Source organism: Apteryx rowi, unplaced genomic scaffold, assembly GCF_003343035.1.
Source record: "Apteryx rowi isolate R43461 unplaced genomic scaffold, aptRow1 scaffold_162, whole genome shotgun sequence".
Classification (NCBI taxonomy): Eukaryota; Metazoa; Chordata; class Aves; order Apterygiformes; family Apterygidae; genus Apteryx; species Apteryx rowi.
Window position 1 is genome coordinate 835749 of NW_020447886.1, and position 15105 is coordinate 850853.

Here is a 15105-nt window from a genome sequence, read left to right on the forward strand (position 1 = left end):
GTACTCTGAAATTACTTGGAATTCATAGGTGTGGACAAAGGTTTACAAACATTTTTTCAGGCAGGGAGAAATTTTCAAGTCAATGTTCAGCTTCACATTTGATATTACCACTCCCYCTTGGAGGTTAAAACCTTGTCTAATTCATGTTCAGTCATACTTCAAATGGAATAAAATCAATATTTTGTGTCACACCAATAGCTATTTCAGAACAATGTCTACAGCTGACCTATAATTTGAGAACAGGTTTGTTTTTCATTCCCAATCCAAATACAGTACTATTCCTAAGCTTAAAGCAAAGCACTTCCCTAAGTGAATTACAAGGTACTTTGTAAATTCTAGTTGTAAAAGGCCCTGGACAATGGGCTGATGCAAGTCCCTTAGCACTACTGGAATAAAAGGCATTCAGCAGATATATGTTACAATATAAACTGTTCACTTAAATTTAACTGCTGCAGATTCTGACAGGCAGTAAAATAATAGAATTCTGAATATGTAAAAATATAGTACGAGATTATTCTTTCACTTCTGAAGCGGAAATAGCTTATATTCTTATATTCAGTGTTTCTAAAGATTTTGCTTTCATGCAACAGTATACAAAGCTCTATAACAAAGCAAGGATCTGCCTGTTTCAGCCTAATCAATAGTGCCAGGCACTAGGAATGCCAGGTACCAGTACTAACATTTTTGGTCTTAACCATACAAGAACACAGCCTGAACCTCTACCACCTTTACACTTGCAAAATCAAGAAAGGAAAAGAAAATGCTGGTTTAAAAAACTGCCTGCATGAAGCATATTAACCACATGGTTAAACATTTTTTTTCTATAAAGGTCATTAAAGGTTTCAGACAGATTCTGGGGCATACCAAGGCATAGCTCTTGGTGCTGATTTCCTAATCATCTAGAGCAGGGGGTAAGCTGGAGTGTTTTTCATCTCTTTCCTGCCCACATACCTGCATGATCCTCCCACTGAGTGCAGAGAACAGGAGGGGACAGAGCATGTCCCAATCTCACTGTGACGTGGAATTAGGAGGCAGTCACTGTGCTCATTTGGAGCAGGCAGCTGGGAATCACTCCTGCATCCCGTATTTAGCTATAGCTTAATGARCTTGCACAGTATCACATAGGATCTCTCTCTACAGACAGCAGCAGTCTAAACAAACTATCCTAACTATCAGATCATCCTTCCTCTTCCCCCAATCTTCTGCCTCATTACTTTCCAAATTGGTCCTAYGGACAACAGTCTCCTTAATATACGACCCTGACATATGTCTAAAGCACGTTCCACCATTACACTGAATTAACCAGCTATTCTGCAACACAACTGCATATGATCACATAGTTACAGTATCATAACACACACATATGCAGAGTGAAGCCAATGCTGCAAAAACAGCTTTAGTTCTGGCATTACTTAACTTCTACGAGCTTGAATCCACCATCTAAACGGTGCTCTAACAGGGTTCTGTTGCTTGGGGTTTTATTTGTTGTTGGAGGAGAGGGAAGGGGCAAAATGGAGGGGAAGAGGAGARGGATAATTTAAACCTGAGAAAACACACACTATTGTTTGGTACTGTAAGATTCATTTGGCTGCCAGCAACAATTCGTATCTGAACAGGACTGTCCAACTTGAGTTAAGAAACTAAGCAGCAGTTTGTAATATTCACTGTACAACAATGGATTGTATTACAGTATTATTCATAAATAGGTCGCCTTACTACCACAAATATTTGTGAGATTTTCTAGCAGAAGAGACAGATCCAGTGATCTCACGCTCTTTTCCCAAGTGTACTGTTACAGAGAGAAATTTTCCTCTTTTCTCTATTACATTACACCAACATATGACCTACAATTTAACCTCCGTCTTTTTAAATAGACAGTAATTTATCTGTTCCTCTTTATCCACAATTCCTCTGCCCTGTTACCTCCAACTTGCATCTGTCCCATTTCTGGCTCCTCTCATTTGCATTTTTATTCTTCTGCAGTTTCCAGGTACACTATTATTCCGTAATTTCATCTTCACAACTATATGTTCCTCCTGCCATTAACTAGTCAGTCTCAGTTCCACCCAAAACTTCAGATGGTTTCTTTCCTACTCATTTCCTCTCCCTTACTCTGTTCCTCAGTTTCAGAGTCCTTCCAAAGTCTGCCCCAGAATTTCACCAGTAGAACTTGGCATGGGTAAGGCTGTCTTTCYTTAGCCCCATTCTTAGAGGTGTCTTGGCTAGAAAAACAAAGTGAAGCATATTTGAGATCAAAAAAAAAAGAAAGAAAGAAACAGGACAGATTATTTCAATACAAGTGTTTTTTATGAAAACATTATCTATTGATACAGCTTTTTTCTTCTTTTTAACAAGTAACTTTTTAATTTTTCAATCCCATAATTTATCCTCTGTTCTTGCTTAGTGGCCCAAGCAGAAACAATATTCAAAGCTACAGATTTTCAACCATATTTACTCCAACTCCTGCAAGGAAGTGAAAACTGCAGAACTTGGAGAATGCCTGGAACAAAAGCCTCTGTTAGACAAATTCTGGTATTTTCACATATACTTCTTTTCTGATCTTGTACAACCACCAAAGAGGAGGCCTCAGTACAGCCCTATGCATTCCCTTATGAGAAAGCTACATATTCAAGTGAACGGGAACTACAGATCTGCAATGAGAAAAGAAACCTTTTTTTTAAGAATTTATAACTAGTATTAGTGCTGGAATGATATGGTTGTGAAACAGCACTGGCACTTGCCACAGGCTGTTTTTATATCTCTTGAAATATTCAGAATGTATGTAAGAAGGAGTTAAAGGACATTCATCACTGTCTCGGTCTCTGCAACTCAACAACACGAGAAGCTAGCCAAATCTGGGTAGAAAGTGTGTGCTTTGGTAGAACACAGGATCACCAGTTCACAGGGGGGACACGACTGAACATGAACAATCCTATCTGGCCTTCAACAGGAAGAGATCTCTGGTTGGTATTTTATCAGGATATAATGGACCTTTTCAAAGAGATTTCAAGTAATCAGTAGATTTAAACAGAGCTACTTACTGAACATATCCACTCTTACAGCAGCCATCTGTGTACTTCCCAGAACGTAAAACTTTGTTTCTTTGATTTAAAATGGAAACAGAATATATAATACAGTAGAATATATAATACAGTAGAAGTATTTTTGTTTATTTTACACACCTTCCTATTCAACTTAGCCTTGTGTCTGATTATTCACAGCTATTCATTAACTATTTTTAACAGGGAACAGGTTGGCCTCTCTGAAACAGTGCATCTGCTTTCAGTAACATGCTACATTTTCCCTGAGCATAAAGGATGCGCTTCACTGCCCTGGGTCACTCGAGCAAGCTAGCTTAGCAGCTGATGGCAGCACGGCAGCAAAAATACGAAGTTCTCTCTTAGTGAAGCCTCACCATAGTATCAGCTGGCTCCTGCCTAAGCATTACAGCTTAGGCAATACAGCTATTATAGTATGTATTGGGTTAAACCTGAGAGATGCAGCATACCTGCATTTTCCATTTTAGTTGAAATGATTAAAAAAAAAAAACCTCTCATGATTTGATGTCTATTCACTGCAGATCATATAAATAAGGATAACAACGAAAACTACATGTTTCTCTTTCTCCACTCTTACTGAATAATTTAAGGATACTGGATTCTGATGTGTGAACTACTGCAAAGAAAATTGAACAGATGACACCATGCTTGATGTTCCTTGACACAACCAAATATTCCAACCAAAAGCAGTTTCATGTCTTCTTGTCTTTTGTAGGTACGTAAATTTAGGGGTATTACACATTACTGTCACAACAATGCAGCAGAACAGAAACCAGTGTTAATTCCTGATGTGTTTAAACATTACCCATTTCAAGAAACAAGGACTGAGCTTCTACATGGGAATCAAGACTCTGCTCTCCCGTTGCTGCCTTCCTTGCTATTTATCATAGTACTTTCCTTTCAGAAATTACGAAAAAAGAACATCATGCTAAAAGTTCTCATATTTTCTCATCAAAATGTCAGAAAAGGAGATAAAAGAACAGGCAAGTTTATTTCAAACCCTTCTCAATATTCTGTCCCTTTTTCCACTTCATGCATGTCAGTTCATTCTTGTTTCAAATGAAGGGAGTTCTGCCTTGAACTTATCTGAACTGATTAAAGAGATCAAATAAAATTCCTGTCTTGTCTTGAGGTAAAATAACGCAAATGTCAGTCAAATTTAACGTATTAGAAATTTGCTTAGACTGACAGAACTTGGATTTAGACATCTGAATTCCAGAAACTGAATCCTATTCTAGAGGTGCACAGACTCTCCAGAAAACTTGTTATGGATAATTTTGTAACTGCCCAATTATATATTAGGCTTGTAACCACTGAAAACACGGAAGTCCTGGGAGCCCCACAGGTAAAATTTTTGATTAAGTATACATTATGAAAGGCCAGAGGTCATTTAGGAATATTTAACCATTACTCAGTAGTCCTTAAAGCAGTAAGTAAAGACAAATCATGAATTTGCGTCTCTATTTTATTTAAACTTTCAACTTTCTTGTCTCCAAGAACAATTCCTCATATCTACAAAACACATTTTGGTTTCACTTATACTGCATACATATTTTTAAACTATACCTGGGATACCAGTGAGTCTACTTTTCATCTGCTTAAAACAAATGTGGTGAGACCAGGAGCACAGCTTAAAGCTGCTGCCTCACCAATTACAAGCCTTCCAAACACCATTACTCACATTTTTTTAAAAACTCTGGTAAAGGCCTTTCCTAATTTAAAAATGCTTACATATATAAAGAAATTTAAATAAATTTTTGAAAATTATTTTTGAACTGCAAGCTATCATGCTAATCAGACAGTTTGTTGAAAGATAAAAGAGGGCATATAGTAAATCATTAGTATAAAATTAGTGCATTAGATCAGAGAATCACAGGATAATTTCATTTTAAATATAGCATGTAAAAGATAGTTTATACCACTAAAGAAACTGAAAATATAGTTTACCAATCAGACTTACCAGTCTTTGTCAGATATTGAACATTCTTCATCACTCCCTCAGTGTAAGTCCCCGGCTCATAATTGTCCATCTCACCCGAAACAATATGAGCTACTCTTGAAGCACGCCCTCGGATCGCGCCTGCTGCACGATCTAAATTGTCAGCATTTTGTTCTCTCAGTGCAATGATGCACTTGTTTACATCCTCAAGAATGTGGCTTTCTGCAAATAAAACAAAGTTTATTTTGAGGTGGCACCTTTACACAATGAGACACGTTTTAGACACTCTCTTTTTCTTTGCAGGCTTGAATATAAATCTTATGACAATTACACTGCATTGTCCTTGAAATCTTAAAATTATTTACTGATTCCTAGAATTCAAAGGTACTGCAAGATGTTCCTATAAGAAACAGCAGCAATAAACCAGTCAGTTACAAAGCATTAGAAAAATACCAAATCCCACAAAACCTTACCTACATAGTGAATATTTGCCCAATGAAGGAATTTTTATAGGGATAAAAGCTGTTACTTATTAGTGAAACCTTATCAAGTCACTGTGACAAAAGGTTCCATAAAGAGATGCATCTCTCTGGAGAAACAAATGCCCCAACAACTAAACTAACTAATTCTACATCTGTGATTAGATCCCCATGTTTAAACAAATTTATTATGTGAACAGAGGAAGTAGTATTTTTGGCTGGTACTGGAATTACTGTATTATGTTACTACAATATGCTACATTATTACAAATTGGATATTAATTTTTTTCTATGCCTTAGATTTCTTATAATTTAATAGTAATATGTTTATTATTATATGTATTATTTTAGACATTATTATTGCTGTTTATCTAAATAACGATGTGCAAATGTATATCCACATAAACATACATAAAGTATTACAGTATCARTATACAACATGATTCTGCACCACTGGCTTTGCTCCTACAGCTATATAGTAGTACCTTCTTGCCTTAAGATACTCTCCCCTACACCTATTTTTGTTTTCTCCTAATGATAGAAGTCTTTATTCTACTATCATAGTCTTGTTCCTAACCTAGTCTTTCCCTTATTAGAATTCGACATCAGCTCACAAATTCAAAGCTACATTGAGGAGTTAAGAAATTCTTCTGTATTTCCTCATCTACACCACAGTACAGCAACTGGTTTATTGTCAGCTAAATTTAAATGACTATATTTATACCTCTTATCAAGTCACTTCCATTTCCTAATGTAAAGTGTTTCACCATTCTCCTCCTTTGCATACAGTCTAGAATATCTCTTCTTTCTTCCGACCTCTTCTATGCACATTAAAGCTACTATGTTTTTTTTTTTGCCACACCATATCCAGAGTCTATCCATTTTTATCTTAATAATTAAAATATATACATGTTATAGTCACTGCCCATCCAAAAACGCATACATGCAAAATGCTTTTATTTCTGGCACAAAATGAACACAAAGTTTGGGAATAGGTAGGGAGATGTTGCTAATCTACGTGGAACAAATGCATGACAATCTCTGAAAGTCAAAAGGTCTCTCAGACACCAGTTCTCAGATGAGCAAATAGTTGGTTTGAAGATAACTCTGCTAGCCAAAAGCTTGGGGGGTGGGGGGTGGGGGTGGGGTGGGGGAATGCACAAAGTCATCCCGTTACTGAAGGGCAGAAAGATGCAATAAAACAGGACTATTTTTTTGTAACACTGTTAAAAAATCAGTATACATGACAGTAATTGCTATATTCTGCATATAGCCAATATTTAACATTCATAATGCTTCTTCAATATTTGATAGAATAAAGTAAGGAAACATCTGGTAGTTAAAGAAGCACGTATTATGTGGCTAAGCAAATAGGTACCCAGTGGTCTCTTTGCTAAGGACATGAGCAGAAGTTGACTGTCTTCCTTAGAAACCAGTCTCTAATGCAGGTAGACCTACAGAGGTATTTTGGAAATGCAAGGCTGCTTTTGCTGTTTTCTCTTTGACAGACTTTCAGAATTTTTTTTTTTATTATTATTTACTGAGTTAGTTGCCACACACTGAGACAAATCGAGCTTCCTGACACAATCCCGTTCCAAGAGGCACAGAACACACAGTACAGAAGAGAACATAACTGATCTCAAACCTTTCCTTGCTATTTCACTCAGCTGTATGTGATATAATGACTCAACTGGGGAGAGTTCAATGCAGATTTCTGTCCAAGTAGGATAGAAAAAAGAAATCATTAGGAGGGATGTAAATACAGCATGGCATACTAGCATTTCCAAGCTACCCATGCATAATGTGAACACACAAAAAGGAACAAAAATTTGGTCAGAGTAAAGCAGGAGGAGGAAACRGTTGCTTAAAGACTGATATAAATAACTGTTGGGTTGACATGGTCACAAATGAGATGTAGGCAAGGGCAAAAGAGTGCCTTGAAAGCAAAGAAGTTTATGTTTGAAAACTTGATGATTCTTCTTTCTAAAATAAATTACTATGCTTCTGTCTTTCTGAACATTTGTCCTCAACACCTTTCCTCAACTGGCAATAGTAAAGTTGTATTTGGGTTTTACAAATTATTTTTTGATACTCACGGAAATGAATACATAGTAATGGAAAAAAGAATATTAGCAGGTAGGATGACGGAGAATAAGGAGAAAATACTGATATTAAGAGTAAGACAAGTAAGACTGGTCATGAAATGGAAGGACATCAGACCTGAGCAGGACCTGAGATAAACCTGGAAGACGATGACAGTATCTATAATGTCAGGAGTTACACTGAGAACAGGTATATGGTACACTAGAATTCCAGGCTATAACACCAGTATTGAGCGCATATTGTATTTTTTCAAGCAAATACAAAAACACATACATGTAAAATTGAACTTACAGGATAGTATGTAATACAGTAAAATATAATTAAGAGATATGTTTATGGATTGTCTATCGTAAGAGCTTTCATATTAGTTTTGTTACTGAATTTTCTTTCCTACACAGACCTAAAATCTGCTTTGCCTGTCAGAGAATGTTTTACAATATTAGAAGGGCAAGATGTGAAGGTAACTGAATTGCTGTATCTTTAGAAGTACCATTGTGAAACCTCTCCTGCACTAAACAATAAATTAATTCAGAGTGTACGCATTGCTTGTTAATGTAGATGACTGCCAATTCAGTATGGCGGTATTAAATTACACTTCATGTTATACAATAAATTCAAAAACCATGGTAACTGAGACAGACGAGACGCACTATTACATAATCCTGTATTACTGAGTCTAACATGAGTATCCTGGAATTTTGTCCATGTAAAAATTATGAATTTTATCTAGGTTTATGAAACTGCTGTATCCCAACATGCCTCAGTGAATATGGAATTTTAAGCATACTTTCAGGGATGTGTCATCTATCTCCAAGGTCACCAGGTAAGTTTAACAGTAGGGATTTTGTTAGCACTGTTTGTTCAGCCTGTGCCTATTCTGTAACTACTGCCATGGACTACCATGTACATGGAAGCGGGGCAAGGGAGGACCAGCTGCCATTCCAGTTCCACCCATACCAAAGATAACTGTGTTTAAAAAAAAAAAAAAAAAAAAAAAAAAAAAAGCAGGCCACTGGGAGAAGGAAGGAACAGGATGTACAAAGGGACCACACATTTCAAAGACTATCCTGTGCTGTACAGGTCTGTATCTCCCCCCTCATTTTTCAAGCACCCCCCTCTGCGTACATTTCACAGTGGGAGACTTCCAAGCAATACACTTTGTGAATATGCACTAGGTTGATAAAAGCCGAAGCATTAGAAGAGGTGTCCAAAGAGATGGCTGACATGCACAGAATGCAGGAGGAAATACAAGCTAAACCCCACTTCTGCTGCTCTAGTAATGTAGGTATTTCATCTTTGCATTAGTTTTAATATTGTCTAAAGTATTACCAGAGGTAATTACAGAAGCAGACACAGGATGAGATGTACTTTGAGGGTCTTTGTGTGAAGAATACACTGTCTTTCAAGYGTTCAGCAAAGACAACTAAAGGGCTTAGTCCTGTGTAAATAGAAGGGTAAGGCCCTTGTGGTGTCTACCAACTGAAACCTCAGTGGTGGAAAACCATAGGTAACTGGTTATCTTGCGTGATACAAATCTCAAATAACTTTCAGAAACAAACTGCACATACTGTACATATGGAATACATCACAGAAAGCTCCCAGCTTCCAAAGCCTTCTAAGAGGTGTTAAAACCAACAACACTTTCATGGAGAAAGGAAAAACAAACTTGAGGCTAGATGCTTAATGGAAGCTCCATTAGACCTATATGTCGTGCCATGAGATCCCTATTATCTATTTGCTCCTAAATTGGTAAGTACTTTAAACTCATTTTAGAATGTACATATCAAAGCATATAATAATATAAGGGAAGATCACCTGGACTGTGAGATACACTTGCAGATACTGTGTTTCAAAGAATACAAAGGCACACACAGATTTTAATAGCAGTGCATTGTCCATCCACCTTATTAGAATATGTCCTTATGTGCTTTATTTTTTTCTCGCTGCATCCATGGATTATGATGTGTAAGATGTCAGTGGAGAACCTGACACAATGGCAACACTTGCCACATCAAGAACTCCTAAACTTTGCCAGTGTGACAGAATGCACAGAAAATACGCACATTCAATGAGCATAAACAATCTTGTCCCACACACTGCTACTATTCAGTGATAGCCTTTCTGAACACCCATAGCTAATGAAAACAGTATCACTATGTTCTGAAGCTCTTCCCAGATGAGATACTTCACAAGCAATAAAACATTGCTTTACTTTTTTTTTCCCCAAAGCACAAGCAGGCTTCTATATTTGCTTTAATACATCTGATGGAAAAGAAAAAATAAAGCACTGATCACAGTCCAGCTGAGTTTGTTTATACCTGTATCTTTTTTATAGGTGCTTCCTGCTACTATATAAAATGCATTAGATCAACTTCTGACTTTAATCCAAGTATTCTACTTTCCAGTGCAGAAAAAGAAGATAGGGATGATGCATCATCCCTTTGTCATGAGTCACAATGTCTAGTGTAAGAGTTAATTTTCACAGTGGATTGATAGATGTTTAAAGAAGTCAGATTGCCATGGCCACCAGAGCAATTATCATGAGTAGTTCTCTGTACAGTCTTATTTTCCTTTGGGATCTTGATGTTAGTAGAACTGGCCAAAAAGAGTATCTCAGCTGAGCTAACCATTGGATAATAAAGTTGTCTTTGACAAAGTAATGGCTCAGACTGTCTCTGGGACAGAATCAATAGCTCTTCCTTTTCATTTCATCTGAAGAAAAAGACAGGTGATGCCCTTCCACTCTACTTGGCACTGATAAGGCCTCAGCTGAAGCACTTTTATTAAAGTTATGTACTCGGTTCAAGAAAATTGTGGACCAAATGGAGCCTTTCCAGAAAAAAAATCAGAAGAATTATTAGAGATTTATTAAATAGAGCATATGAAGAATTTAAAAACTGTGTTTGTCTGGTCTCTTGAAAACAAAATGGAAGATAAAAATACTTTCTGCAAGTCCTAAAGCATAAAAGTGTATTCGCTGATAGTTAAACCTGACCAAAAGATAGGATTCCTATCTTTTACCATCTGAGTACATAATAAAATGGAAGCAAAGAAACTTTGTACATGAAGTTCACTTCCTTTCAGACCACTCCTGTGAATAGAACTATTCCCTGGAAATGGTAATTTACAGTGCTACCCACAGGATTCCAAGTTTTTCAATAATGGCACTGTCCAGTGAATGGCAAAAGAGATGCCCCCGAAAACTCATAAATTCTTGGTAAACTCAAAGAACATATTTGAAAGCAAATATTGCTAAGAACATCCATGCTTAGATTTAGCAATTTCTGGTACTAAGTTTAAGATAGTAAGACCGCTAAGGGTAAGGTGCAAGACCCAGTACACAGCTCCCTGTTATCACCCCTCCTATATTCAGCCAAAGAAAACGTGACTTTTTGGCACCAGGGAGGCTGGATGTGGAATACTGTCCAGTTTTAGGCCCTCCAGCAGAGCAATGGTATTGACAAACTGAAAAGAATCCAGCAAAGGGCCACTAGGGCAGTTAGGGGGCTAGTGCATACAGTGTATGAGGAGAGGCTTAGGGAACCAGATTTGATTAGCCTTGAAAAAAGGCTAAGGGGGAATCTAATTACTATCTGTTGTAACAGAAATGGGGATTTCAGAGAAGACTGAGCCATACTGTTGTCCTAAGTATACAACAATAAAACACAAGTTGCAACAAAGGAAATTTGGATTAAAAAGAAAAAAAAAAACTTCATCCTGAGTGTGGTGAAATAATGAAACGGATTGCCTGGAGAGGCTATAAGAAAACTGATGAAGAGAAAGAGGTGCAAATGTTTTTGTTTTCAGGTGTAAGCTAAAATAAAGCATCATTGGTTTTATGCAGCACTGAGAAAGGCTGCCACAATTACAACCTTTTCCTGAAAGGCAAGCTAGGAATCCACAGTGGCAAGGAAGATGAAATTTGGAGAAGTGCATGCATCAAAAGCTTCCTGGGTTAGCAGGGATACTCCACACCAAAGGGAACTAGGCTGTGAGGACCCATTTTCCTGAAAAGAGTATCAGTCTAGCAAATGTGCCAGAGATTGCCAGGAAAGAGACAGCTAATTTGAAGAAAGGGAAATCTAGGATTGTCCAGTGTCTTAGGACACAAGCATAAAAATATGGTGGCTGTCTCAACCATGGAGACAGAGGCTGCAGGAGAAAAGCTACAGAACAGTACAAGAACAGGGATGGGAAATGAAGGCASGCAGAGGAAAGAGGGGAAGATGTAAAGGCACCATGGCAGAAGATACTTAAAATTCTTCAGGATCTATCACTATCTGTGCAAGTCGCTACAGATGACTTTCGAAGAACAGAAGAATCAACACTTTTACATTGCATAATACTTTCATTGTATATGTTTTCAAGTACTTCAACCTGTAGTCTAAAACATTAAGTTCAGTTTTGTTCACAAAAAGTATTAAGCTTATACTTCTTTGGGATTTTATCCTACAGTGAACAAAGTATTGATTGAGTTGGCAGCCTCTCCTTGAGATTAATTCTCATTCACACACACAAACACAATTCCAAGATGTTAGCATTTAAGAAACTCAGAAAAGCTTAAAAAAAAAAAAAAAAAAAACCACGCAGGATAAGAATGTTTCTTAAACTGAATGTCTATTAATTATAGAGTTGGCAGTCCAAAATGATCAGTGTAACTGGCTAATGAAGGTTTCAGCTTATACAGAACTTCTCTCCATGTATGAGTGAGAATTTTTTAGCAATATTAATCCTTTCCAAAGTTTTCTTTTTTTCCCTCATTCATTTTAACATGATTACAGTAAGCTTTGGATGGTTTGGGATGCTAACAGCTTAAGCTTCAATCTTTGCCCTTAACTTCTTGGGCACAAATTACAGTCTAAAGAGAGGCTTCTGGATTGTCAGCTTCCCATTCTGCACCCAGATGTATTCCAGGATCTTGGGGAAATGCAGAAAGTACTCTCTCTCTGAGAGTCTTTAAGTCCCTCTGCTTTCCTAGAGCCTTACTCAAGCCAGACTCTGAGATCTCTGAAAAGGAGGAAATACTACTTAAGTATACAGACTATTTTGATACCTAGAGAAAGAACTGGGTAGAGGAGAGGCAGAGGAAAAGCACAATGGAAGCATGGACACCTGGACAGGCAAGAGAGAGAAGTCAGCAGAAAAAGCAGAAATGTAAGCAAATCCAGCTGGGTAGGGGTCACTTTTCTCTAACTACAGAGACCACTTCTCTCTTGGGGTACAAGATCAAGGAATCTTGCATCTCCAGAAGCATGCAGTGATACTCACATGATTTACCCCTGGCCTCTTCATTCAGCCTACTCATATTAAACACACCTTAGGTCAACTGAGAGAAGCACAGGCAATTCACCTCATCCTTGACACATGTAAAAGCATTCAACTGAATTAGGCCTTAGGAGTGCCCATTTCTCTCCTCCAGTTATAAAAAAGGCTAAGAATACTTAGCTCAAACACATTTTTAATTCTAAAGTTACAGGAGATGATCCATACTCCCATTATCCATGATAAAATTCAGGGTAGCAAAGAACAACTTTTTATGCATCAGTACTCCGTAATATGATGCTGACTTTGTAGGACAAGAAGGAAAACTAAGCTGGAAATGGTAACAGGATGTGAAAGAGGAGACAGTGAGGGAGAAGAAGAAATAAAGCATTCTTGTTTAGCCCTTAAAAATCTTCATAACCATCACGTAACAGCATTTGAGCTTTAAAACATCTCTGCAATATTGACACCCAAACTGCTACTAACTTCTAGAATGAAGGTAGCATACTTTATTCACTCTAGATAAGCCTCAGCTACAAACCTCCGTAACTCTAACTGCATTAATAGACATTCTCTCCTAAAAGAATATTTCTCTTGACCAAAGCAACAAAATCCATAACCAACATAGGGTAAAATTTTCCTAAAGATCTAGGGTACCTTCCTAAATAAGTTCAACAACTAAACAACAAGTTCAACAACTCATGAAGTGCTATGGAATATATCCTTTCAACTTTAAATAGATCATAGCCACTGCTGAAAACAGTGAACAGAAAGCCCTACAACCTATACTAGAAGACCAGACAGCACTTGACTGGAAACTCTTTGGTCTCGCCCAATGTGGACAGGCTTACACTCCAATGTTATCTGATCACAAATGCGGAGACTAACACATGGCCCCACCTTCCTCCTCCAGAATAGCAGGACATACTTCAGTAGACCTGCATTATAAACCCAGCTTTGCTAAACTACTCCAGAAAGCATCTCCACCACTTGAATATTTACACCTAATACAGTGAGTGTGTCCAGACTGTTCAAGAAGAGGTGAATGAGCATATATCACTTACCTCCTATGCTATTTGAAGTTTAAGCTTTAGTGAACACAGCATGTTGACATTGCCACATAAACTTACCTCTACATTAACAGTGTAACTGACTCTGGTTTTTCACTTCTTTATTGAGGTGTGTGGCAGGTGAAGGAGAAATAATGGTTATTACATAAAACAGGATAGGATCTGMCTGGAGATAAGAGGGGAAAAAAATCACTATGAGGATGATAAGGCAAGCTCATAAGGATAATGAACAGGTTCACTCAGAGAGGTATTGGAATCTCTCTCCTCGGTCTGATTTAAGTGTTGACCCAGCTTTGAGCAGGAGGGTGGACTGAATCTCTTGAGGTCCCTTTGAACCCGAATGATTCTATGACATAGAGGAAAAATATGGTAAGAACTTCCAGCCAATAAAGGTGTGCACTAAGGCCAGCATATCTGGCCCTTACAAACTACTGAAACATGCCTTCTTTGTAGCAGAAATTCCTTTACAGATTTTGTCATAAAATTCTTCAGACCATTAGCCACCATCAGGCTTAACATAGCAGTTTCTTTTTCTCAGTTGGTTACAGTATCTTAGACATAATAATCAGTTAATAGTATAACTGTCATGCTCCCCTTTAACCAATGGATAATGGAGAATTATTTGCCTTAGAAAACCATGTCATATTTTCTGAAGTGTGTGGCAACCAGTTCATGAAAAATACAGGAAAATCATCTTCTGTGTGTTCGGTCTTCATTTTCTTTGGGATGCATATCCAAAGCATTTATTATTCTCCTCAGAATGTTACCTCTCAAAAATATAGGATAAACATTCCCTATTCCTCCCCTCCACAATCTTCAGACAAGAACTTAGGGAGGCTTCTTTACTCAGTAGATGAGCTATAGAAGAGACGGTTGTGCATTTTCATTGAGATTTTTTTTCCATTTGTTAGTTTCTGTTAGCTTTTCAGTAGTCTATTAGGAAAACTGTCTGGGGGAAGATTCTCATGTACAAGAGAGAGGATTCTCTTCAACGTATGAGGATAGGGCTGTGTCATCCTCTAATCACTCCAAAGTCCTTTGTTTGGTCTACTGTACCCCATCCGACCCTTTTGAAGGCAGAGCTGCTTACAGAGCTGAAGAATTAAATAAAGTAAATAGAGRCCACAAAAAACAAGTTACATTCTCACTGCTAGGAAAGTAGAGATTCAATTTTCCATATCATTTGCTCTGCC

The 15105-nt window shown here is 37.5% G+C and overlaps 1 protein-coding gene across 1 annotated transcript in view; it reads right to left on the bottom strand.

Moving 5' to 3' along the window:
- Positions 1-15105, bottom strand: part of CTNNA3 (catenin alpha 3) — a 584821-nt gene that overhangs the window by 133523 nt on the left and 436193 nt on the right. The window contains exon 12 of the mRNA XM_026059969.1: positions 5020-5220. Within this exon, the coding sequence (XP_025915754.1) occupies positions 5020-5220 (201 nt within the window). The remainder of the gene's footprint in view (positions 1-5019; positions 5221-15105) is intronic.